Genomic DNA, 27,729 nt, shown 5'->3' on the forward strand with positions numbered 1-27,729 from the left:
AACATTAGTATTATATGACATCTGTTCAATGACCTCTAAATTGGCTTAGAAGTATGTTAGGGAAAGATTTTTCCCTTTATTTAAATGTTTAATAGAGCACTTGGAAGGCACAAGTGAGTGTGCACGTGTGTACACGCAACACAAAGCATGGCTGGGGAGGGTAACACTGCCACTTAGGTATCTAATCATAACACTTCTCCCTAGAGTCATTTCAGTATAGATAAGATCCATCTTGAACCCAATCCAAGGGTATTTATTAACTGAAATATACCCAAAGTCTCTTTTTATATTGAGGCTTGCTCGGTGTCGTTGCCTCAATGTCAGCATTGTCCTGAAGCTCCAGTGGGCAGCTCTTGCTGTCAGCAGAAATACACTGACAGCAAGAGTCCGTGTTCTGGCTCTGCCTCTTCCCGGTCACGTGACCACGTGCTGCACAACCCCCACCCCCACCCCCGCAGGCCTGCTACAAGGATCACAGGCAGTATCACTCAGCAAACACTGCCTGAATAAATGCAATATCACATTATCATCCTGATTACAGTAAATTCTGAAAACTGTATTTTAAAAGGTAGCCAGGTCAGGTATTTCAGTATATTGAAAAATTTTACTAATAATTATTTTTCTATAATAATTCCCTCAGAACAGGATTTTCCTCACAACGTATCTTTTGAAATGATTAAAATAGGAATTGAAAGAAGGAAACTAAAATTTGAGTGCCTACTAGGTGCCAGGCACATTTCTAGGCACTTTTACATAACCACATGGAATCCTCTCAACAGTTCTAGGAGGTAGATGTCATGCCCATTTTACAGACACAGAAACTGAGGCTCAGAGAGGTTATAACATAACTTACGAAGGACAAACAGCAAGTAGATATACGGACTCAAACCCAGGGCTGTCTGACTGCAAAGCTCATGGTCGTTACATTTTCTGTGAGGAAAAATTATGCTATGACTTTCTTCTTAAATGATGCAATAACTTTCAGCTTAAAAACTACCACTAACAACTTAAGGTAATAAGGGAGGAAAGTAATAATCACCATAGTACATCCAGAAAAATAAATACACTTGTCTGTTAGCCAATGTCTGTTTCCCTGTGTTCATTCCCTCAGCAGAGGGTCAGTGACAAGGTTCAGAGGAGATTCTCACAAAGTCTATAAAACATTGAAAGGCTTTTTAACTTCCTGTTAAGAGGTAAATCAGATCTGTTGCCTAAATCTAAGAGCACTTTTAAGTCATAAATCTTATATTTCAGTGTGAAAATTCAAAACAAAAAAAAAACCCTCACGATCCCATAACTTTAATTTTGGTTCTAGGATCGGGAAAAATAAAACTATTAAATATTTTCCCAAGACAAATAAGAAGCGATAAAACTATCTTGTCTTGCTTTGTGTGTACTAGGTTAAAATGGTAAAATTCACGTAGAAATATCTTGCTACTACATTTAAAAATGGTATACTTTTATTTTCACTATAAATTTCAATTTTCAGTTGGTTATTAGTCTGTCGTATTAGAAAGCTGAATAAATTTTTATTCCACATATAGTAGTGTTAGGAATTTCTAAATAAGTGGGGCTTTATAAAAGCCAAATCTAGCGCATTCGTAGAATAGAATGTAAAATATATCCCATGAACCATTTTTTCGTGTTTGTTTGTTTTGCCTTCCAGTAATTCAATAAAGGCTTTAAGAAAAACATGCAAAGCACAGGGAAGAAAAGCTCCATGCTTGTAGAAGCATACACAACACTTCTGACTCTTCTCTCACAGCAGACCTACACTACAGGAAACATTCCTGAGACTAACACACAATCTGAGACGTCATGACGTCTTGGCGACGGTACTCTTAGTGTCCAGGAAACTGGGGTTGCAGGGCTTACTCTGAGGGCCACTGATCTGACATTTTTTCTTACTGTCTTTTCAAGTCATCAAAAATGTTGAGCACTCACAGAGTTCCAGGCACTGTGCTGAGCAAAATATACTCATTCATTCGGTCAACAATGACTCATTGAGTGCCTACTCTATGCTGGCATTACTCTGAGTACATAGGATATACCAGTGAACAAAATCAAGATCCTCCTTTCATGGAGCTCCGAGGAAAGCAGCAGGGGTAGGGGAAGAGACAAAACACAATGAAAATAAGTAGGTAAATGATACAGCCTCTTAGAAGGTGGTAAGAATACAGGAAGGAAAAAAACAAAACTGAGCACAGCAAAGAGGACTGAGAGGGCTCGAGGTAAGGGCTGTGACCTTAAAGAGAGTGGTCATGGTGGGCCTCACTGAGAAGGTGAGTCTGAGCAAAGCCCTGAAGGAAGAGAGGAAGTTCGCTGTGCTGACACCTGAACACGCAGAGGAAACGGCCAATGCAAGAGATGAACAGGCTAGAAAGTTCATCCTCCAGTGGAGAGACAGAGACAGGCAACAGCGAACACAGGTGCTAAAACCTGAATATGAATGGGGTAGATAAGCAACAATTCAAACATGCAAACAATATGCTTTTAAACCAGGAAATTTACAATTACATGTTTTAGTACAGACATTGTCAGGCATTACCCTTTTTACTTCCAAGAGAAATCTTATTGAATACCCTTTTAGCAAAGTGCTATTCGCAAAACAGCTCTCAGAGAGTATCTGTCTGCCTGCACTTGGAACGCGGAATCAGAGCAGGCTCTGCTCATTTGCTCTGTGTATTCAACGTCGTCCCTCTCAGACTGTAGGTCATCATTCCCAACCTGGAGTCATGTGTAAGAGGATACTCAATAGATGTTTTGGGGGATATATTTTTGATGGGCCTACAGAGCGAAGTCCTTGGGCCAAACAACGCTTTGACCCTTCGGAAGCACTTCAGAACTCTCCCCTTCAGAGTGATGCTGAGGTGAGAGCAGGGAACAGCCAGAACTAGGGGAAGGATAAACTTAGTACCTCAACTTAGTTTCCGTTTTTTAAAACCATTCTTAATTTTTACGTTTAGGTTCAATTTAATTTCATCTGTCCTTCAAGTCCTAATAAAACACAAAGAAAATAAAACTCCAGGTCTTAAGAGTCAGAAAGCAGACAATTGTTTCTTTTTAACGTAAAGATTTCTTTCTTTTTTATATGTGAGAAAAATCATATCTTTATTGGTCATAGTAATAATCACATTTCATGCCTTCTTGCTGTTTTTCTATTCCTTCACACAAGACAGTTCTCCAGATCCGTTTCAGTTATATTCTGTCGATGCATGCACAGAGTTCTAATTAACATCAATGGACATTATAAGCATGCCAAGGCAACATACCATTTTAAACTTCTTGAATTAAATAGGACCATATGTTTTACTGGTACATAGCTGAATGATAAAAATTGGTCTTCTGGTTTCCATATTGAAGGTTTGAATAGATAAACTGAGAAAATATTTTCAAGCAAGTTTTCCTTCCAAGTCTACATACTCTATAAATTCACCCCTACTCTGATCATCCTTTCATCTGTACACCCTTAGAACTAGTGTATTTACTCTGCCAGGTACTATTTACACAGACTAACATACTATTTTGCAATTATTCTCAAATGTCTTCAATTGTTTCTGCTTTATTTTCCCAATTTATAAATTCTTTGAAGATACAAACTGTTAAGACTAATATTAATTCACACTTTCTACAACTATTTACTAAACATCTACAGTTAATCAAGAACTGTGATGAGCACTGGAAAATTAAAAATGAACAAGTCAAAGTTTCTGCCTTCGGAGAGCACATATTCTAGCAGAAAAGATAAGAAAAGCAATCAATGTGCAGTCTTAATAGTAAAAGTATATACAAAGTTTTGTGTAAAGAGAGTAAACAAAGACGACGTCAACACTCTTCAACTTTGCGCACCTAGATTGAGTAGGTCCAGTTCTAACTGGGATATGGAAAACAGAGAATTTGTAGAAACAGCATCTACAGGGTCAGAGGGCCAGAGAAGAGTCAAATAGGGAAGAGAACCCCGTCTAGACAAGCGGAGAGATGTCGTGGGGTCAAATGTGCCCCAAGTCAAGGTGGTAAGCATCCTCTCCTGATGAAAGAAATGCGAAAAGTCTCTCGTGTAAGTGGTATCAGCTAACTTAAAGCAAAAACAGCCAGGGCAAAGCATGGATTCAGATTTGGAAGAGGAGAAATTCGGGAGCTGAGAAATAAGGCAGTTTTACAATTAAGGGGGAAATGCTCAAATGTGTGTCTCACTGTAAGTCAATGGAAGTAAATGTATTTCCCACAACATCTAAAGCCTACTAACATGATTTAAAATCCTAGCCTTTAATAGTCAGTTCTCATTTGTGAGGCTGTGTGATCTTCTTGAGAGGGGACAATGGAGAGGTCTCCCACTACATTCATCCCGATGAAACATTCACCTGAATGACTCTGTAAGAGAGAAACTATATTTCACATTTCTATCTTTTATTTGTGTCCCACAAATTTTTAATTGTTGAATTCACGTGATCATTTTATCAGCATTCTTTAAGTATCAAAAAGAACTAAAGAGTACCTTATCAACTCTTCAAAATGTAATGCAAATACCAAGAGCAATGATTTTTCTATTAATGTGGACCATAAAGTTTCCCATGAAGTTTAGGGAAATATTTAAAACATGTCTTGATCCAAAAAGCATTTTCTTGTTTGCAAAGCACACACGAGTAAAAAGAGAATTTTTAAAGGCACTGCCATCATCAAGTGACGATAGTGGAAGAGAAAGTCACTGAACTTCAAGTCTATCTGATTGCATGTAAAATGTCTGACAAAGTTGGAGTTCCCTGTTTTTAATCTTTTTTCCAGTATGGGTCTTTACTAGAACATCATAGCCCATACGGAAAAAAAAAAAAAAAATTAAAAACAGACAGGCTCATTTCCATGCAGCATTTCACATGCAATCAAAAAGACTTGCAAAAAATAGCTCTCTCTCCCATCCTCCCTCGCCCTCTTGGGAGCACAGACTGCAGGAGAGATGAGAGGTAACCACCCACAAAAAGGAAGGAAAGGAGCCCTCTCTTAGATTATCATGCAGAGTTTTATTTAAATGTAACATGAAGTATATTTCATTAGGAAGAAAATAAAATTTTTATTGTCCAAGAGCTCAGCTTTGTAAATTTCTAAAATTACATTATTGCCCAAAGCAAATTTAAAATTTAAATTAATTAAGCACAATGGGCAGAAAACAAGTCTGCAGTTGCCACTCAATGGACAGCTAAATCTGAGTCTATATATTCCAGAAAAATCTGAGAGATTCTGGAGAAAAAAAATGTCAAAAATTTTACATTTTTGTTTATCACCCAGATATAACTAAAGAAAAAGCTTAAGACTTCTCCTGAATTATTCAACATGTATATATATTTCGGTCATCTTTGCATCCCCAGCACCCAGCAATGTGCCTGGACAAGAGTGAGCACTAAATAAGTATATATTGTATTTAAATATTTATTCAACTCTCCATTTTAATTACTGCTATTTAAATTTTCTTCCTAAAAGATGTTTGCTAAAAGATGCCTTTGGCCATCTTCCTTAGAATTTAGTTTAAAAACTGCAACAATAATATTTGCTTAATAAATTGGTGAAATTAAAAAAAAAAGGATAAATGATGATGGATTAAATTTTTTCCCTTTATTACTACTCTGAATCCTTTATTACCTCTCTAGAGTTCCACATTCCAATCTTTTATTATGAATAATATTCCATTAAATCTGTGCATTTAAGACTACGAGATTATCTATTCCAGCATTCTCCAAAATGTACTCTGTAAAACACTAGCTCTGAAAAAAATGCTCACAGGTTGTTCCTCTTGGGAGTGAGAAGAAGTTTCCATAGTCAAATCAGATTAGGAAAATCTAGGTGACACAAGTTTCTTCATGAAGACCTTCTCAGAGACTTTCTTATGCTGATGTGCATTATTAAATATGTGGTGTTTTGACACTATTATTTTTTTGCTCCACTAGAAAAGTAAAAAAGAGTTGCCAATCAAACTATGACACAATGCTTTCTTATCACAATGATTTTTAAGCTACGTCCTGATTACCAAGATGATAAAATGTAAAAACAGTGCATCGTAGAATTTATACAATATGGCAGCTGCAGAGTTTCTCAATTTGATGATGGGATCAATCTCACAGGGTATTAGTAGAACTAGTGTTCTTCAGATTATAACTTCGGAAATGATGAACTTCTAGTCCAAAGCCCTCATGAGGAAACCAAAGTCCAAAGAAGTGACTTGCTGTGGTCACACACCTGGTTAATGAGAGCCAGGCTTTCTTTGTAGCTTTCCTCCTTTAATAAATTCATTCATTCCATTTCTCTCTCGACCCCATGCTTCAACGCACCCGTTTTTACTAACCCCGTCCCACAGTCCATTCCCACCCCCATGCCACCATCCCCCATCCCTACCACCTCTTGCTAATCACATCTACGTATTCCTTCAATATCCTTTAGAAGAACTGTCACTGCTTCAAATCCTGTTCCAAGAAGGCAGTCTGCCATTCTGGGCAGAAAGAAGCACAATGCTTCTCACTGCTACTCTCTCCCCTCAGAGCAAAGCAAAGGAGGAAGTGTTTATACAGAATCATAAAACCATCAAGTATATAACTTCCTTCATCCTATAGATAACAAAACTTGGACCCAAAGTGGCCATCTTTCTCACCAGAACGTACATTCCTTAAAAACAGAGATCACATTACTTTCAAGGTGGCATTATTTTGATACATAAGATGATGCTACTTATTCATATCCATTCATTCATTCAATAAATATTTATTGAACATCTATTTGTTACAGACATAATTCTAGTTGCTGAGATGTAGTAGTAAACTAAATAGACAAAAACCTCTACCTTTCCAGAGTTTACTTCGCAGGAACCAAGGATTTTCCTGTACTAGAAACAGATTTGGGCTGATCAAACCCATCACCTTTCCCAGACTGATTTGATGCCCCATCTCCTCCTTTTTTTATTTTTGCAGTTTATTCTCCCTTACAGCCAGAGATTAAAGTTGCACAGAATAAATTTCTGAGAAATGTCAGATAATGTTAACACCTGAGGGTTATATCTAATTGTGAAAGATTTGACAAGAATATTATATCATTCTCAGTTTACAGATGAAGAATAGGTATAAAAAGTACAAAACAGATTCTTGGGGCCATAAAGCAAATTGGTGGTAGAAACAAAATAGTAAATACAGATTAAGCTTCCAATCTGTTTCTTCAATACCAATGATACAATGGCAAGCTCTGAAACTTGTGATGTTATCTAAAATTTGCACGAGAAATATTACAATGTTAATCAAAATGAAATATAATATGAACAGCTGTATCACTCTGTGAGTCAACATGCATTTCTGCAACAAAACAAAATCTTAAAAACTATAGCTAAAGAATTTTGGATTTTCTTTGCTTGCTTAAAATTCAAATAATCTAATGATTTAAATTAGCATTCCATTCCTCATTTGCAATTATGTGGCTGAATATAATAAATATATCTAGTGTTGAAGGAAATGCTTAGTTATTGACTAAATTTAAATTCTACAAATCTATAGCTCTTACAAATCACCTAAATAACTGAAATCTTTGTCATTTGATGGTATATTTTTTATAACATGCATTTTAAGTGACTAATACAGGTGCAAATACACTAAATGTAAAAAAAGAGAAAAAATTAGAGAATTGAAATAAACGAAACGAAGATTTAAAATTTTCATATAAATGGCTGATTTTAAATGCAAAGGCTCAAAAAGTAATTAGAGGTAATTTGCCCTTGCATCTCACTAAAATCTACTTAAAGCATTTTAAATTACAATATATCTACCAAAAGCAGCCATGAGAAATTCAGTCTCTAAATGAAATGTTTAGGCTGAAGCTATAAACTAGAAAAGAACCAAAGAACTAATAATGAAAATTCATCCAGTGTCTAGCCTCAATATTAGCGAGTCTTTGTGAACCATCATTCATTCCTCACTCCTTCATTAAACACGTTTGTCGAGAGCAAAAGGTGGCTTGGTCTCGTTTTAGTAAATCCTCCTGTGATCTGTTAGGTAGCATTACTGTGAACATGTTTAGATAAATAAACATTTAATAACTCTACCTATATGATTTCCCGAAAGTCCATATTGTCTAGATAATCTAACCCCGTACAATTATCATTTGTTTTTAGAACTCATAATATGTTTTATATTCTTTACAGTCATTGTTAACCAGTGAATTTCTCAAACAAAACTAAAATTTGTTTTATTATTTGTTCATGCCCATTTTCTCTCTGTTGCTACCAGATGTTTCTATGTATTTTATAATTATTAAAGTATAATATGAAGAATTTATTCCATATTTAACAAAAAATTAACCAAATTCACATTTAACAAACCATATGCCCAACACCTTATTCATACAGATGTATTGTTCTATAATAATTTAGCCTTGTACACAAATAATTTTTAAAACTCACGTGGTAATTAGATGCTATACAACAACTCTTCAACATTAACTAAAACTTTATTATATCATAGAGCTACTAAAACATTTTGTTTTAGAAAAATATACAGCTAGCTGCATCAGAGTACTCGTTAATCAACATTTTAAATATAATTTTTCTTAGTTTCCAAAAATACTTTAACTCATGCAAAAAACAATTCATGCTTAACAATTCATGTTAAACTAATAACATTTTCAAGATTCTATACAAATTCAAAACATAGCACAACAAAATGTGAAATTTTCTTTAATTCTTGGGTGGTCTGCTGAAGAAAATTTAGCTGCATATAAAACTATAAATTACTGTTAAATCAGCTATTTGGATACAAGATAAGTTAATTTATGAAAACTTGTTTTAGTTTATAGAAAGTCTACACATGAAAGACAATTTCAACGAGATGTCCAAGCACAAGGGAGCTGGAATTCTATTGAAAATGGAAAAAGGTTTTGCACTCTACAAATATTGTTTGAACATAATATAAGCAGAAAAATTTTTGGTTTGTAAATCCATATGTTCTTAACTTCATATTCTTTATATAGTTTTAAGTTTTCACAACGCACCTATGTGCTAATGATATCAGTACAACCATGCTGTGAAAGAATGTAAATCTAGTGCCATCTACTGGAAAAAGTGGATACTTTAATTCAGTTAATTAATTGCAAATTATTCTATGAATTATGTGAGTTGAACTTTGTGTCTACTTTTTAAAAACTATTTGTTTCTTTTTTTAAAAAAAATATTGCCCAAAGCATTTTTAATATAATCAAAGAAGTTAGGTAAGATGAACATATAACAATGGTGAAAATGGAGAATAGAGGGCATTAATCTACACCCAGGGGAGAGATTCCTTTGGTGATATCAGTACAGAAATTAGAAATACTGTGTTCTGGGGGCTGGCCCTGTGGCTTAGCGGTTAAGTGCGCACGCTCCGCTACTGGCAGCCCGGGTTCGGATCCCGGGCACGCACCGACACACCGCTTCTCCCGCCGTGCTGAGGCCGCGTCCCACATACAGCAACCAGAAGGATGTGCAACTATGACGTACAACTATCTACTGGGGCTTTGGGGAGAAAAAGGGGGAAAAAAAAGAGGAGGAGGATTGGCAATAGATGTTAGCTCAGGGCCGGTCTTCTTCAGCAAACGAAAAGAGGAGGACTGGCATGGATGTTAGCTCAGGGCTGATCTTCCTCACCAAAAAAAAAAAAGAGAAATACTGCGCTCTGATCAGAGTTTTTATATTAGTTTCATGTGTATCTTTTAGAACACAGGTTCTGAATCTGTGGTCAAAGAGCCCTCCTTTAAGAGTTTCAGAATATCTAACAAAAAAACTTGAAATTATATGAAAAATTGTTTGTAGATACACATATGTATTTTCTGGAGGAGGAGAGTCATAATCTTTATCAAAGAAACATGGAGATGGTTCATCTTTTCATGACCGAAAAAGGTTAAAAAAAAAAAGTAATATAGAAAGTCAATCTATTCAGTAGGTGAACAGCACACTGATGACTTCAATTATTATTTTTGTGTGTGTGAGAGGAAGATCAGCCCTGAGCTAACATTGGTTGCCAATCCTCCTCTTTTTGCTGAGGAAGATTGGCCCTGGGCTAACATCCGTGCCCATCTTCCTCCACTTTATATGGGACGCCGCCACAGCATGGCTCGACAAGCGGTGTGTCGGTCCACGCCCGGGGTCCGAACCTTCGAACCCTGGGCTGCCAAAGCAGAGGGCTCGAACTTGACTGCTACACCACCGGGCCAGCCCCTTCAATTATTTTTTTTAAGGATAAATATAACATCAGAAGCTATTAATGAACTATTGCCAGCTCAAGCTTAAACAGTAGTACTTCTTATTTGTGGATGTTGTTTTAGTGCGCATCTGCAGTATTTCCTCTTTACAAATGGAGAATTTAAAGCATAAAAAACAATATTAATTTGCTCCAAAGAAAAGTGATCAAATGAGCCAAAATTCCTAATTGTCATGGTAAGTATAATACGCACTTATTCCCTTCCTCGGTTTATCTCCCACCAAAACTCAAATTGTTTGACAGAAAAAAAGTAAAAGCAAACTGGATAATATACCTTGAATCTGTGTTACCATTTTTTTGTTACGTGTTTGGCTACAAGGTGATTTATACCTAAGTTATCTACTATATGTATTAATGCAATCAAGTGAGAAAAGAGAAATTGTTTTTCACAATATATTCAAAACGCAATGGAACTATGAACTTGACTTTAATCTTCCCATATAGAAGAGTCTCAAATAAATTTGCACTCTCTGTTATAGCTATCATTTCACCTACGTGTAAACTTTCCAAATGTTTATTCATCCATTTAACAAATATTTATTAAGCGCCAGGCACGGTGCTAAGCCCTGGAGCCACAAGCCTCTGACTCGTAGAGTTCTCTTGACACAGATGATATTCTATGACTTGCAAACACCATTTGCAAAATATCTCTTTTTAACACTTCTAATTTCTACATTAGAATATTATGATAATATCTTTACAAACTGCATAACAGCCATGTGGCTCTTCAATTCATGGAGACTGTTAAATAGGCCACTGAAGTCAAGTAAGAGTAACAACCACATATTATGTGATTGATGTTAGAGAAAAGTATAATTTATCACTGTAATTAGTACTATTTAGACAAATACTCTCACTTGGCTGAAAGGTACCATGATATCTAGTCTAAGCTACAATTAGACTTAATTTTTATCAAGCACTGAAACTACGTATAAAATTGTGCTTCCTAATCCCTCCTCAGATAATGCTTGAGTCTTGATTTAGAGGTAAGGAATTCTAATGTTCAAACATAGAAAATATTTCTGTCCTCCCACCACAACCTAGCAGAGTTTTCTGTAAATTCCCAGCCATTAATTAGTACTGAGTTTTAAGATTTTATTAAGCCACAGACAAAAGCAAAAACAAATGACAGTTAATAAAATCATAGTATTTCAACTGAACAAATTATCTAATTTGAATTCCCTGTTTTAAAGATAAAGAGACTGAGATCTGGAGAGATTTACTGATATGCTCAAGGTCACACAATTAATGACAGAGCTGTGGTTAGGCTTTCTGACTCCATTTCCAGTGCTCTTTTTAATATATAAAAGAAACTGTTGTAGGAAATTAAGAAGAAATTCTGAGAAAAAAATTACCTTTAATTACAAACATGAGTGAACCATAACTCAGATGCACTTAATAACCTCTAAATTAAAATTATGCTTTATTAAAAATAAGAAGTAAAGGAAGACAAAGCTGAAAAATGATAGATCACTCTTCTGGGATACGGCACTCATACAGGTCAATCCAGTTATTATCAACTTTAAGGGCCTGTTCCAATTATTTTTTAGTTCTGGAATTATTTCGTATTGAATAATACCTGAAATTAGCCAGTACCTAGGGTACTGGCTAGGGAGCAGAGATCTTTCTGATTTACAGCGATTTTTGTTGTAATAGGTTTTGACCAGGGAACAGTAAATTAAAGCTTGACTTCAAACTTTCACCTTAATTTCCTGTATCTCCAGTTTTGGCCTCTTCCCTTGCTACTTGTACAAAGGACTTAGTAAAGGACTTGAATCCCCACTTCGATTTCATTTTTATTTTTCAAAATTTAAATAGTTTGTTTCGTTGTTGTTGAACTTAACAATGTCTTCAATATTTCTGTATTTCTAAGAGTAAAACTCTGTTCGAGAAATGGATGATAAAGATTTTGCTAATATTTAAGTTGTAAAATACGTAAACGCTGGAAGACTGACTTTCATAACACTTTAAAAAGTAAGTGGTGCTTGAATGGCTAAGGAATTAGGGAATACTAGTCTAGCCAATTCATTTATCAAATTAAAATGGGTTTGCAAGCCAAAAAGACAGAGACTATCTCTGGGCTTCCATCAGCATTGGACAGTAAGAATAAAAGAAATGCAGTGTATATTTATAAGACTTGAATTCTAGTTCAGCAGGATGTATAAGTAAAACAAAGAGATCAAAGCAACAGATTGAGATGGTGATTTCTCAAACATAAAGTGCATTTGTGCTTCCTAGTAAAGTAAAAACAGTTAAATGAAAAGATGGGACATCTTTAAATGTTTTTAAAAGTCTATTGTACTGGGGAAATACAAAATATATATGTATCTATTTTGATATATTCATAGTGAACTTGGCGAACATTTATATATGCCGGCCGCTGATCTAAGCATTTTTCACATCTGAATCTATTTCATTCTCACAGCAACCTTTCCGGTGAGCACTATTATTATTCCCATTTTACAAACAAGGAAGCCAAACCACACAGCTAGTTAAGTGGCAAAGCCATATCTCAAATACAGTCGAACTCGAGAATTTGTGTGCTTAAGCAGTGTACTATCGTGGTTACTTCTTAAGCACTATCAGCTTTCTTGAATTTATCTTTGAATCATTTCAATATCAAAACCTAAAGACACATATCCCGATTAAACAATTTCAGTATGAAACCCTTTAATTCCACGATTGTCACATCTCGTGAAGTACCCTGCTAATTAATAAGTTGTTTCTCTAAATACTTAGCCTCTGCAAATGCATGTTACAAGAACTACGCTGGTGCTCTCACACAATGGAGTTTTTTTCAGTGGAAAACACGGCTGTGTACAAACTAAATAATTTCCATCCTCCAATTGTTACATGTAGTCCAGAGTTACGAAAACGTTCCACACGGTTGATGTTCTCCCTCAAGCTCACACTCAACAGATAAACCTGGCCAGTTCTACAACCCGAATCTCTCTCTAACCCACCCCCTTTCTTTCCAAACCCACTGTAATGACCACTGCGAAGGCTCTCGGCACGTCATGAGTCCCTCCAGCCTCAGATTCATCCGTCTACTCTAGGCTGGCGGTTCAGGCGCATGCCTGGTGGGGGAGGCAAACGCACCAAGAAGACTGATTGGGGCCCCTGTGCACTTAGCTTCAGTATCTTCTCAAGTCACCACAAATGGACACGAAATCTTTTTTTTAATAGATATCTACTATTTAATACAGCTTCAAGACAAACCCCCTATCCTCCCTTCTAGGCCAGTTGCCACCCCAGCCTTCTCACAGAAACATCCGGAACTAGCACTGACCTTCCACCATACTAAATCAATAATCCTTATAAAATGCAAATCGTCATGTCATTCCTCCTTCACCCCTTCCCTAAGATTTCAATTCCTTAGAACATCACAGACAGTGCTTCATGCTGTGGCCACCTTCCTTCCTCATCTCTCCCACTGGCCCACACCCACCCACGCCAGCCAGATGAAATAACCCGAGTTTCTCTGGACACACCTTGCTCTTGCAGGCCTTTGTGTTTTGCCCACACCACTCCACACATTAGAAACATCCTTCCTCCTCTTTGGACACCTGGCTAACTGTTGCTCCTAGACTGAGATTCACGTCAAACACTACCCTTCAAAAAGCCCTCCTTGAACTTCAGAGACCTACACCCTTCCTTTCAAAATTCTTCCCTTAAGCAAAGAGCTAGGATCATCCTCCTCTGGCTTCCCCTGACATCCCAGGTGTAAATGCCATTAGTCTAGTCTTATCACCACATGGTTCAATGGTCCTCACACAGCTTCATCACCACCCTGTACTAGTTAAATAAGTGAATCAGTCTGATCTTATTTATCATTGTCTCCTCACTGCTTCACACAACGCCTGGCACTCAGTTAATATTCAATGAACGTTTAATAAGTTGGAATTAAATTCTCTATACAATATAGTAATAGAGATATGTACATTAACAGAAAATATAAATAATATTGACAATAATGTTCACAGAAAATATCTGACCATTGTGACTTTCATAATAAAATTAAAATATTAAACTTATAGGCACATAATGAAATTTTGGACTTTCATGCCTCACTTGTTTAAATGCCTAAAATCATATTTCTTAAAAGTGTGATGGTTCTAATTTAAGAACCAGTTGTCACATGCTATATTAGTTCGGTTTGTTTGGTCATTGTTAAGTGGAACATATTTTCTTCTTAACTACAATAAATGAGTAACTTTATTATACTAAAAGTTGTTCATTTTAATTTTTTCTTTCCTAAAGGAATGACCACACGTGGGAGGAAAAGCATTTTCATTATCCTTTAACAAGATGAATGTCCTATTTTGTGTGATTTGGGACAGTTTTTTATCAAGACTGCCAGCCTCTGATGAACATTATGATTTTCAAATGTGTACTGTGCATTAAAGAACAAGAAGATATCATGAAATACTGGTGACCATTATATATTGAGCAAGGAAACTGGACAATGTTTCCAAGGGTTGTAAGGATTGTGGAAATGAATGTTACTCAAAGTAGAGTGGTGATTTATAACCAATTTCCGTCTTCAAATTAGGGCCCCAGTAAAAGAAAACGAAATTTAGCAAAGCATTATGGTGTATCATTTCCTGCAGCAGAACCACCCGCCCACACCAGGGCCTCACTAGAACGGCACAAGAAGCAGCCACCTGAGGGAAGCCCACAGGCTCGCAGGGCTACGGGCTGGCTTTTTGTCACCAAATGCAGCAGGTTGAATGCAGACATCACTGTGATTATCTTCAGCAACAAAACCAGAGGCAAAGAACAGGGGCGAGAGCTGAGTAGGAGAAAAAAGAAAACAAAAACAAGTTAAAATATCACAAATGTTAAACACATTCATTGCACAATTGACGGTTACGGTTTTATCTGGAACTGAACACACACACACGGTGCTAACAAATTTCGAATGCCTACTTTTCGAAGGGTGAGCTTACTTTCAACCCAGGCTTCTTTATATCTCATGAATAAAATGCACAGGATATAATAGCGTAATCTGTGAACACATTTTGCAAGAGGTTCAGAAAAGAGAGGAAGTTTAAAACAGTTGAAAGGAATTAGCATTTACTGAGTTCAGACCATGTGACAGGAACTGTCTGGGGCCTAATATACACATTGTATCATTTAATTCTTACAATAAACAGAGGAGGTAGGTTTTATCCCCCAATACATATGTGAGGAAACCAAAGCTGAAAGGTCCAAGGGCACAAAGCAACTAACTGGTGGAAGACGGCTTAGAAAACCGTGTGAGATCTGACTGCAAAGCCACGTGCTCGCCTCACACCACACTCCAGCAATATCTGCACGTCTCCCTCCCTGGAGAAGACGGGAAAATATTGTCAGATTGAGAGATTTCTTTTGTTCGAGTTTCTTTTTTTTTTAATAGAAAGCCAAATAACCTAGGGACAGCTCGGAGTCTTCCCTTTAGAACAGTGTTCAGTTTGAACAAAGCATAGTGAATATTTTCATTTGATTTTATGATTTTTGTGAAAAATCAAAAAATTTCTGGGTCGAATGTTTTTTTCAAAATAATCAAACTTTCTAGGTCAATCCTGTGAATAATATTCACAATGTAGCCTTAAAAAGGGTAAAAATATTTTTTAAAGCTTTTGAAAACGGATCTTGTGGAAGAATCTCAAAATTGTGTGAGTGTTAAACTTGAGAGACAAGTCCAGTTAGGATTTTCTTTCAAGTTTTGTACAGTCTTTCAGTTGGTAAAGATTAACTTCAAATGAAGATGGAAAATAGCAAATGAACATTAACTTCTGGCATTTTATTTAAAATTAGCGTTACAAGTGACCTTAACCACTAAATGTCCAAAAATGGATGTAAAATTAACGTCTTGTTCATTTCCTGACCCTCATCCCCCCACCCCCAAATAAAAGTCTGTTCCTGGTCTCTTCTGACCTCCTTGAAGAACAAACATGCAATAAACAGTAATATATTTTACCAAATCACTCTGGAGTATATCTGACAGAAATCTGCTTGTATTAACACGCCTGAACTCTGACTTCTCCAATCCAAACTCACTACAAAACTAAAACATTTTTGTGTTACTAACTGGAGACAAAAGAGAGGAAGCGGGAAGGTAAGTATCACAATGCACAGCCTGAAAGAACCATTAAACATAAATAAACATGTCATTTTCACGAGTGACTGCAGAGCAGCGAAAAGAGAGCATTCCTTTGGAACAGACTACTGACTAATAAAAGATCAAAGGTCTATACCTCAGAACACTATAAATAAAAATGTATTTTCTTCCTCGTGACCTTCTCTGTGAGGAATAAAGTGTGCACGGTAAATGTAATTACTTAGCAAAGCTGCAGCCTCCTTGTGCTCCCGCAGCTGACCGTGAAACGTCTTCCTCGCCGTTTCATCAACTGTGGTACCAGGCGGCCTGCGCGCCTACCGATGGCCACGGCCATCTGGCTTGTGTCAGAGCCGGCGCACAGGAAGAAAGGGAGTGATGTCACTCTGCAGGTCAGGCAAAGAACAAAGATGCATTCTACAATTAAAAGCTCAGGGCCTCACATACCGGGGGGCCCTCCAGCACGATATGACTGGGTGATTTAATGTTCCCACTCTGTCGTGTTGACTTCTACCCAAATAGCCAGGGCTCCACCTAGTGGCAAATTAGTTTTGCCCGGTTTTCTTTAAAAGCAAACCCAGAAAGTGCTACATTAGCACCAATAAAGTAGAACAACTAAAGTGGTCAATAACTTTTAGAGCAGTCTTGTCTTTTCACGCTGAAGAATGCAAAACGTATTTTGTCACAATGTTCTCCATTTTCAAATCCTAAAAAGCATGCCTTTCACAGGTTAGGATTTGATAGAACCTTAATTATTTTAGTGCTTTAACCCTAATTATAGTAGAAAAAGCAGCTGATTTTGCAAAATGCACGCAAAGTAACATTACTTCACACTACTCTGAAAATGTATGGCTGAGATGTAAAGTGAGAAGCTTCTAAAGAATGGAAGAGGCCTCTGGATGCCTCAGTGACATCAAACTCATACTCTCACACTTCCGCAGAAGAAAAGAATCATAGTTAATATGACTCAACATGCAATACCAAGAGCAACTCTTCTCTAGGACAGAAAAAGAAATATGTTCATGCTGAAATTATTTAACAAAATTAATTTTTAACTAATGTTTTCCACTTAGTTTATGTTTACAGTAAACGAAATAAAACACTTTGACAACCGATCTAAAATACAGAATGCATTTGCATGAAAGATGGGCCATCACCATGGCTGTGTGTGAGCTGTGGGGTCAGATGGCCTGGGTTGGAATCCTGGCCCTCCCCCTAACTAGTTGCATTATTGTGGGTAAGTCACTTAACCTCTCGGTTACCTCAACTCTAAAATAAGTTAATTGGTAAAAAGCATTTGGAACAACTCCTGGCACACAGTCTATGCTCAGCAAATGTTGGCTACTATTATTTAAATGTACAAATAATCGCTATATTTTAAAATTATATGAGTTAGAAATTTCTAACAGTCCATTTATACCCAATACTACTTAGAGTTAACATGCCATTCTCCAAAGATAGAATCCCCTCTATACCAGAAAACTTACTACTCTCTGATGGATTTCCACAGTGAATTATCCTAACAAGACGGTGGGTCAAAGATACCCTAAGGACAGCAGTTGACAACACCCTCGGCATGTGGCGGGTATTACTGTAAACACCCCACGTTTACCAGCTCTTTCAATCCTCGCGGCCTTATGAGACACAGATTATCATTTTCCCATTCTTAGACATAGAGACTGAGACATGGGAGGTTAAGGAATTTGCCTAAAACCCTACAGCTAGGAAGGAGCAGGGCCCGTAAGGAGTGGCCGGAATGAGTTAATAGATTTGAAGCCAGGCCGTCTAGTCCAGGGCCAGTGCTCTCGACCACACACAACTGGCGGTGAAAAGCCTGAGCTCGTACCAGCCCACCCTAGACGCTCTGCTGCTACGTTTCCCCACTAGCTAATGTGGCTGATAACAAACACTTAACAAGCACTCGATTAATTCAAGAAGATTATTTGCAGATTCTCTCTCTAGACACTAAGGGAAAACAGTAGGGAGTTAAGGAAGTAAAAAGTCTGAGACGCACTAAGTTTCTGGATTTGATCTCTCTGTCCCACCAGATGCAATTTCCCTTTCTCTTTCACCTTCACAATGTTTCTTTAGACTCCTTGGATACACCCTTAGGATAGATCCTAAAGACGCCCAGAATTGAACCTACCAAAGCTTCCGTACGTTGAGGATACGGTCAAGTTCCACATCCAGCTGCTGCCTAACTCGTCAGCCTTTTCTCTTGCCATACCTCTGCATCACGCCCCACCTCATCCTGCTCCTGCCACATCAATATGCTAACTCCCCCCAAGAGGGCCACTGTGTCTACTCCCACCCCTATGTCTTTCTTCATTCCATATCCTTACTCTCCTTGTCACCACTCCCCACACTTGCTGCTCCTAACCTCTCCTACCCTGGTCCTGGCCACTCAAGTAGCCGTGAGATCACAGCCCCTACAACAATTTCCAGGGCACTGACTTGCTTACATCTCTGTCTTTTTCTTCTAGATTATAAACCCCTCAAACACAGGGACGTGTCCTTTTCATCACTGTGTCCCAGTACCTGGCACTACCAGCCACTCATGTGTTGAGAGAAAGAATGACCGTGTAAGTGATTCTACGGAACAGACTGTTCAGGATCATCACTTCCCACCCTGCTCTCTCCGCCATCTCAACTGCTAATGGTGCGTAAAGGTCATAATCTGAATTAAACCCAGTTAGTTCATAGGAATTAGCAGTTCCTATGAAGAGATGGGAAGTTGAAAATACAATCTCACGTGAGATCCAAAGATAACTCAAATGCCCTATTTCAGTCAAAAATTTTTACTTCTCCATCCGGAACTCTGACATCCAAAAATTTGACAAAAGTTAGTTCTTTGGTTGGGTTTATTTTTATTTCCTTTTACTTTTTTCCTAGCAGTTGAACAATAAACTGCCAAAGAGAGAGGGTAGAAACAGGGAATCCAGAGAAGTCACAAAGTTGATAACCAGCTCCAGAATAAATGAGCGAATGGTGCTGGTGGATTTAAGGTGTCAAGCCTAAAGGTCAAATCTCTTTCCAATAAATGCCAAAAGAGTGTCTACATCACTGGTTTTCCACAAGCTAGCAAAATGTCCCCCCAAAACTGCAGGGGAAAACAGAGTTGACAAATTTAATTTTGTCAGGTAAGGACAAAATAAAAACAAAAAGCCCCAAATCCTAATCGCACCACAATATCAGAAAAGAAAGATTATGTTAACACCAAGAACTAGGAAAGCAATCTCAAGATAAACAATAGACTATATTTAGTTTCATGGGAAAAAAATATTCATTGTCGCTATTTTTCTCATTTCATTATGAAAAGAAGAAACTTCATCATGGGCCAGCATTCGGGGACCACTAATCTAAATGTCTACTCTAAAGTTGCATAAAAACACTGTTGTTCTTATCAGCACAGTGCCTGGCACCCCGTTTATGCTCAACTAGTGTTTGTTGAATGAATTGATCAATCATTTACTTCTTGAAATCAAGCATCCCTTTTGTTAAGCAGAGATCTTTCTGTATGTGTTTTAAGAAACAATAGAACCCCAGCTATTCAGAATCCTCAGTCAATCTCCCGAACTATTTAGAGATAACACTTTTAAGATAAGGAATTTTTAAAACTTAGTTCACCTATATAAATTCCTATGGAAAACGATATACTAAGAGCTGATGAATATGCAAAAATATAAGATATAATCTGTGCTGGGGCTGGCCCCGTGGCGTAGCGGTTAAGTGCGTGCGCTCCGCTGCTGGTGGCCCAGGTTCAGGTCCTGGGCTCGCACCGAGGCACCACTTGTCAGGCCATGCTGTGGCGGCGTCCCACATAAAGTGGAGGAAGATGGGCACGATGTTAGCTCAGGGCCAGTCTTCCTCAGCAAAAAGAGGAGGATTGGCATGGATGTTAGCTCAGGGCCGATCTTCCTCACAGAAAAAAAAAAAAAGATATAGTCTGTGCTGTCACAAAACCTGTTAGCCTAGATGGAAACATAAGGTACATGCTAAGTGCCTTAACAGTGGTAAAAATAAAGTACATGAATTTCAGGGGGAGAAATATTGTGTCCAGCTTTGGGGGAGGGAGTGGCAGGGAAATGGGGGTGTTGAGAACCAAAGAAAAGCTGCATGAAAAAGAAATTTTTTTTTAAATATCTCTAGGGTTAGCCATTTTTAAACCTTCTGATCCCAAGATCCCTTCATACTCCCACAAATTATCAAGGACCCCAAATGCCTTCTGTTTATGTGTTTACACCTATCAATATGTACTATATTAGAAATTAAAACTGAGTAATTCAAAAAATATTTCCTCATTCCATTAAAAATAACAATAAATAAAAAATAAAAAGTATTGTAAAACTGACATTTTCAGTGAAAAATAACTATATTTTCCAAAACAGACCCACATATATATTCATATAAAATGGGACATTTTACATTTTTGCAAATCTCTTTAATATCTGGCTTAACAAAAAACAGCCGGATTCTCATCTCTACTTCTACATTCCAACTGCCATGATGTTGTTTTGACTGAAGTATATATATATGAATAAAATCTTGCCTCACTCAGATAAGTAGTTGGAAAAGGGAAGAGTATTTTAATAACTTTTTCAGATAACTAAAGATACTCTTCTTTGATATTACACCAAAACTCAACAAGTGATATTCTGAAACTATTATCAATGAACTTTTCATACTATTACATTAAAACTCATTGGTCTACAATAACAAGTAAAGAGATTGAAATAGTAATCAAAAACCTCCCAAAAAATAAAAGTCCAGGACCAGATGGCTTCCCCAGTGAATTTTACCAAACATTCAAAGAAGATTTAATACCCATCCTTCTCAAACTATTCCAAAAAATAGAGGAAGATGGAACACTTCCTAAATCATTCTATGAGGCCAACATCACCCTGATACCAAAACCAGACAAAGACAATACAAAGAAAGAAAATTACAGGCCAATATCGCTGATGAACATTGATGCAAAAATCCTCAACAAAATATTGGCAAACCGAATACAACAATACATTAAAAAGATCATACACCATGATCAAGTGGGATTTATACCGGGGACGCAGGGATGGTTCAACATCTGCAAATCAATCAACGTGATACATCACATCAACAAAACAAAGAATAAAAACCACATGATCATCTCAATAGACGCAGAGAAGGCATTTGACAAGATACAACATCCATTTATGATAAAAATTCTCAATAAAATGGGAATAGAAGGAAAGTACCTCAACATAATAAAGGCCATATATGACAAACCCACAGCCAACATCATACTCAACGGGGAAAGACTGAAAGCCATTCCTCTGAGAACAGGAACGAGGCAGGGCTGCCCACTCTCACCACTCCTGTTCAACATAGTACTGGAGGTTTTGGCCAAAGCAATTAGGCAAGAAAAAGGAATAAAAGGAATCCAAATAGGTAACGAAGAAGTGAAACTCTCACTATTTGCAGATGACATGATTATATATATAGAAAACCCTAAAGAATCTGTTGGAAAACTATTAGAAACAATCAACAACTACAGCAAAGTTGCAGGGTACAAAATCAATCTACAAAAATCAGTTGCATTTCTATATGCTAATAATGAACTAACAGAAAGAGAGCTCAAAAAGATAATACCATTTACAATTGCATCAAAAAGAATAAAATACCTAGGAATAAATCTTACCAAGGAGGTGAAGGACCTATACAATGAGAACTACAAGACATTATTGAAAGAAATCCATGATGACATAAAGAAATGGAAAGATATCCCATGCACGTGGATTGGAAGAATAAACATAGTTAAAATGTCTATATTACCTAAAGCAATCTACAGATTCAATGCAATCCCAATCAGAATCCCAATGACATTCTTCACAGAAATAGAAAAAAGAATACTAAAATTTATATGGGGCAACAAAAGACCCCGAATAGCTAAAGAAATCCTAAAGAAAAAGAACAAAGCAGGAGGCATCACAATCCCTGACTTCAAAACATACTACAAAGCAATAGTAATCAAAACAGCATGGTACTGGTACAAAAACAGACACACAGATCAATGGAACAGAATTGAAAGCCCAGAAATAAAACCACACATATACGGACAGCTAATTTTAGACAAAGGTGCTAAGAACACACAATGGAGAAAGGAAAGTCTCTTCAATAAATGGTGTTGGGAAAACTGGACAGCCACATGCAAAAGAATGAAAGTGGACCATGTGCTATCGCCATTCACAAAAATTAACTCAAAATGGATCAAAGACCTGAAGGTGAGACCTGAAACTATAAAACTCATAGAAGAAAATATAGGCAACACACTATTTGACATTGGTTTTAAAGGAATCTTTTCGGATGACATGCCTACCCAGACTAGGGAAACTAAAGAAAAAAAATAAACAAGTGGGACTTTATCAGATTAAAGAGCTTTTATAAGACAAATGAAACCAGAATCAAGATGAACAGACAACCAACCAGCTGGGAGAGAATATTTGCAAAACATACATCTGACAAGGGGTTGATCTCCATAATATATAAAGAACTCACACAATTGAACAACAAAAAAACAAACAACCCGATCAAAAAATGGGCAGAGGAAATGAACAGACACTTCTCCAAGGAAGATATACAGATGGCCAATAGGCACATGAAAAGATGTTCAACATCACTAATCATCAGGGAAATGCAAATCAAAACAACACTAAGATACCACCTCACGCCTGTTAGAATGGCTATAATCACCAAGACAAAAAACAACAAGTGTTGGAGAGGATGTGGAGAAACAGGAACCCTCATACACAGCTGGTGGGAATGCAAATTGGTGCAGCCTCTATGGAAAACGGTATGGAGATTCCTCAAAGAATTAAAAATAGAGATGCCCTATGATCCAGCCATCCCACTACTGGGAATCTATCCAATGCACCTGAAATCAACAATCCAAAGAGGCTTATGCACCCCTATGTTCATTGCAGCATTATTCACCATAGCCAAGAAGTGGAAGCAACCTAACTGTCCCTGGACTGACGACTGGATTAAGAAAATGTGGTATATATATACAATGGAATACTACTCAGCCATAAAAAAAATCGTCCCATTTGCAACAACATGGATGGGCCTGGAGCGTATTATGTTAAGTGAAATAAGCCAGAAAGAGAAAGACAAACACTGTATGATCTCACTCATATGTGGAATATAAACCAACACATGGACAGAGAAAACTGGACTGTGGTTACCAGGGGCAGTGGGGGTGGGGGGGTGGGGGGGTGGGCACAAGGGGTGAAGGGAGTCATATATATGGTGATGGACAAACAAAAATGTACAACCCAAAATTTCACAATGTTAGAAACCATTAAAACATCAATTAAAAAAAAAAAAACTCATTGGTCTATCTTGCTTTTTTTTTAATGTTTTATTTTTATTTACTTATCTTTGGTGAGGAAGATTGGCCCTGAGCTAACATCTGTGCCAATCTTCCTCTATTTTGTATATGGGATGCTGCCACAGCATGGCTCGATGAGTGGTGTGTAGGTCCACGCCCGGGATCCGAATCCTTGAACCCTGGGCCACTGAAGCGGAGCGAATGAACTTAACCACTATACCACCAGGCAGGCCCCATCTTGCATTTTGAATGGATCTTTAACTTTGCGTGGTTTGTAACATCACGAACTGTTCATTTGGAAAACAGTGGTTCATTGGGTTATGCAGATCTTTCATAGGATAACACATTTCATTATCAACATAAAAATCGTGTTTATTAACATCACCACTGATTTCATCAGAAAACTCTTTAAATATCGAGAAGCTGTCAAGCACACAGTGGCAGATACAAGTTTTCCAAAATTTTATTTCTTAACTTGAAAGCTCAAATTTTATCATTGCCAACAAATACCGTCAGCTGTTTTCCTTAAAGTGACAGAAGCACTTCATCCATTTTTGAGGAATGCCTACCAAATATCCAAGTCTAAATAACCATAGTTTGTCTGGTGGTCATTCTGTCAAGTAAAAGTTTTCAAACAATCGCACAAGTGCTTTTCCTGGAGACGACCACTATACTTTGGTACGCAGAAGCCTTTTATAAAAGTGTATTTCCCATTTCTTCACACAGAATATTAAAAGACTCAAGGTCAAGATTTAATAAAATTAATATAAATTTTACTGTTTCATCAAGGACATTCTTAACTGAAAATGGCTTTTTCCCCGTGTGCATGTGAGTGAAGAACAGACTGACTGCTAATAAGTTTGTTGCCACTACCTTGATTCATACTAATTCACCAGCAGTTTTACCCACTTGGCCGTTTGCAACATCAATGCAAATGTTGACACAGTGAAAAATGAAAATAATGTCTTAGTGTTAGCACAAAAATAGTTTTGACTTTCTGAATCCCTTGAAGGGGTCTCAGAGACTCCCAGGGTCCACACCCCAAACTTTAAGAACTGCTGGTCTGGCACAGTAAGTACAGTAAATATTTAATAAATATTTGTTGAATAAACGAACAATGAAGAGAGAAATACATTTATAATTTATCCCATAATGTTTAGGAAACAACAAATGGTTAGAAAATAATATCAGTAGTCTTTAGACTTCTTACTACTTCTAAAGGTAATTGGTGCATTTCCTATTTCATTTAGTCTGTGGATAAATGCAAAATTTTGAACTATTTTATCAAAATGAGGAGGATAGTTACGATAGATTTCTAAAAGTAACAACCAAAATGATACAACTCAATTTTCTCAGTACCACTCTTTGAAATTCACAAAAGTATACGTCCTGCTAAGGGATAAGAAAATAAATTCTAAATTAGAGCTATCTCCAGAAAAGGAAAATTAATTTGTTGATAAATTCACTCAGCATTTACTGAACCCACATAATATACATAGTAACACGAATTCGCGTAACGCCTACCGATAAAAACAAGGAATTAGATCTTTTGGAAATGCTTGAGAATAACAGAATTCTACCATTAAGAAAGTTTAGATCTAGAAAAAATCTTGGAGAACACCTAATACATCAGTTTTGAACATGAAGTCATCACCCACCACAAGCAAATATTAGTTGTGAGGTGTTTCACAAGTAATTTGTTAAAAATTGTCTAGATGCCTGAGTTCGAGAGTACAGTTTTTAAGAAAAGGATGTATTTAGAGTTATCTCTCTAATAACGTCACCTTCATTTACTTGTTTTCTGACATGTTTTCTTGAGCGGGAGAGAAAAGAGTGGAGTTACAACGAGCAGCACCAGCAATGCGCACCCTAAACCAGCTGTTCCTCAGTCTATCCTGGTCATCTGCGCATCACCACGTGAGCGTGCGGCTCATGAAGCATCATCCACCACGTGTATCTCAGCAGGAAAGAGTGGGAGAAACAAGGAACTGATCCATACCTCTTATTTTGTAAATAGCAAAACAGAGATAAAGAGACTTATCACAGGTCAGACGCCAGCTGGAGAAAATATTACGCTAAAACCTCTCTTGTCTACATGCTGTAGCATCTACACGGTCTTTACTATTCAGTTCACTAAAAGAAAAGGACATAAAGGATTGTACCTAATATTGACGATGCAAGGGTTACACTGTGTCCACTAAGAAGGTACACCAATGGTCTAATTAAAATAGAATTATGGGCAGAAGTCCATCTTCTGATGCTAATTATGACTCTATTAAATGCCCCTTTTTTCAGGATTCCTGTTTTATATCTAGTCAAATACAGGGATTTATTCATTCTCACATTAATATTTTAAAACTTCTATCATCAATATAAAACATAAATCTCTTTTTCATCTAATATGTACATTGATTTCTGTGGAAATTAATAAACAGAAACCTCATTAAAATAGAGTCAGGAGGCCAGAAGGAGGAGCTCTCACACCCTATCTAGGTACCAGAGCCCAACCAGAAAAAGAGACTTCCTCTTCTTGCCGGCAAAAGGCTCAGCCAATGAGAGCCTGTCACCACTCAGCCAATGAGAAGCCACTACACTTTAAACTCTCTCCTCTCCTCCAATGGACTGCATTTAGAACAGCTCTCCCAACTACCTCCTCCTCTCTATAAAGGAGTTTCTCCTCCCTTGCTGCTGGGGACTTGCATTTGGCTCACCAGGGTCGAAGACTTGGAATTGCAATTCTTTGCTGATCCAAATAAACTCTTTTTTTTTTTTTTTTTTTTTGCTGAGGAAGACTTGCCCTGGGTTAACATCTGTCACCAATCTGCCTCTTTTTGCTTGAGGAAGATTCACTCTGAACCAACATCTGTGGCCAATCTTCCTCTATTTTGTATGTGGGTCGCTGCCACAGTATAGCTGATGAGTGGTGTAGGTCCTCGCCTGGGATCCAAACCTGGGCTGAGTGAAGCGGCACATGCAGAACTTAAGCACTACGCCACTGGGCCAGCCCCCCGAATAAACTCATTTTTGCTAGAGAAATAACTAGCTGTCTAATTGTTTAAGGTCAACATTTCACAGTTCATAGCTTTTACATTATTTATGTGTTTCATCTAAAAAGCTTTTCTTAATATTTAAAAAGTGCCAACAACAAGAAAGCAAAACCCGAATAAACAAATCAGTTTTGATTACCATAAAAAATGCCTTCAGAATTTTTCAGTTTTTTTGACTGTTTCATGTTGTTGTGCTTATATAGTACAGCTTGGTTTTGTTTTTCTGGCACTTAAGTTCAAATTCAAACTTCGTCACTGACTAGTTAGGGTTCATTTGGAAGTTTCACTCTGAGCTTTGAAAGTCTCATCTGTAAATACGGAGTTATAATAGCTTCCTCACAAGGCTGGTCCTAGCGGGGCACCTGGCACACAGACACCCCTAAATTAGTACTACTGTTCCTTCCTGAAGTAACCCTCCCTATTGATTATTGGTTAAGACCCCCCCATGGCACTCAGAGAACTGAAGCTCAAGGCCTCTTAGTGACATTTTATGTGGCTATTTTCCTTATTGCAAACATTCTTCACTTGACTTTTGTACGATATCACACAGTATCATTTTCTTCCTCGCTTTCGGAAAATCGCGTCTCTGTCTCTTGTGATATTTACTTCTGATTTCCAAACTGTGATTATGCTCCACAGCTACCCCTTCAGCACTCTCTGTATTTCTCACCATTTAATCTTTCCTGCAGATCTCACCCATTCTTACAACTTCAACCATCACTTCTTAGCAGATAACTATAAAGATCTAACTCCAACTATAATGTTCTAACACTGTGTCTTCTAATATCTACTGGATAATAATAATACCAATGTGCATTTGCACAGTATGTTCTAATTTACAAGGCACTTTCATATACATTGTTATATAGTCTTATACAGCTTATCAGAAAGAACCTTTAGTCCCACTTTATATTGTCATTCAAATATTCTGCATGTGTACATCTTACTATGATAATATTA

The 27,729-nt window shown here is 37.3% G+C and overlaps 1 protein-coding gene across 1 annotated transcript in view; it reads right to left on the reverse strand.

The window, feature by feature from the left end:
• Positions 1-27,729, reverse strand: part of MSRB3 (methionine sulfoxide reductase B3) — a 164,491-nt gene that overhangs the window by 117,685 nt on the left and 19,077 nt on the right. The window contains exon 2 of the mRNA XM_004429371.3: positions 14,921-15,048. Coding sequence (XP_004429428.1) covers positions 14,921-14,996 — 76 coding nt within the window. The 5' untranslated portion in view covers positions 14,997-15,048. The remainder of the gene's footprint in view (positions 1-14,920; positions 15,049-27,729) is intronic.

This window comes from Ceratotherium simum, chromosome 17, assembly GCF_057802395.1.
Source record: "Ceratotherium simum simum isolate JZ-2026a chromosome 17, ASM5780239v1, whole genome shotgun sequence".
NCBI classification, from domain to species: Eukaryota; Metazoa; Chordata; class Mammalia; order Perissodactyla; family Rhinocerotidae; genus Ceratotherium; species Ceratotherium simum.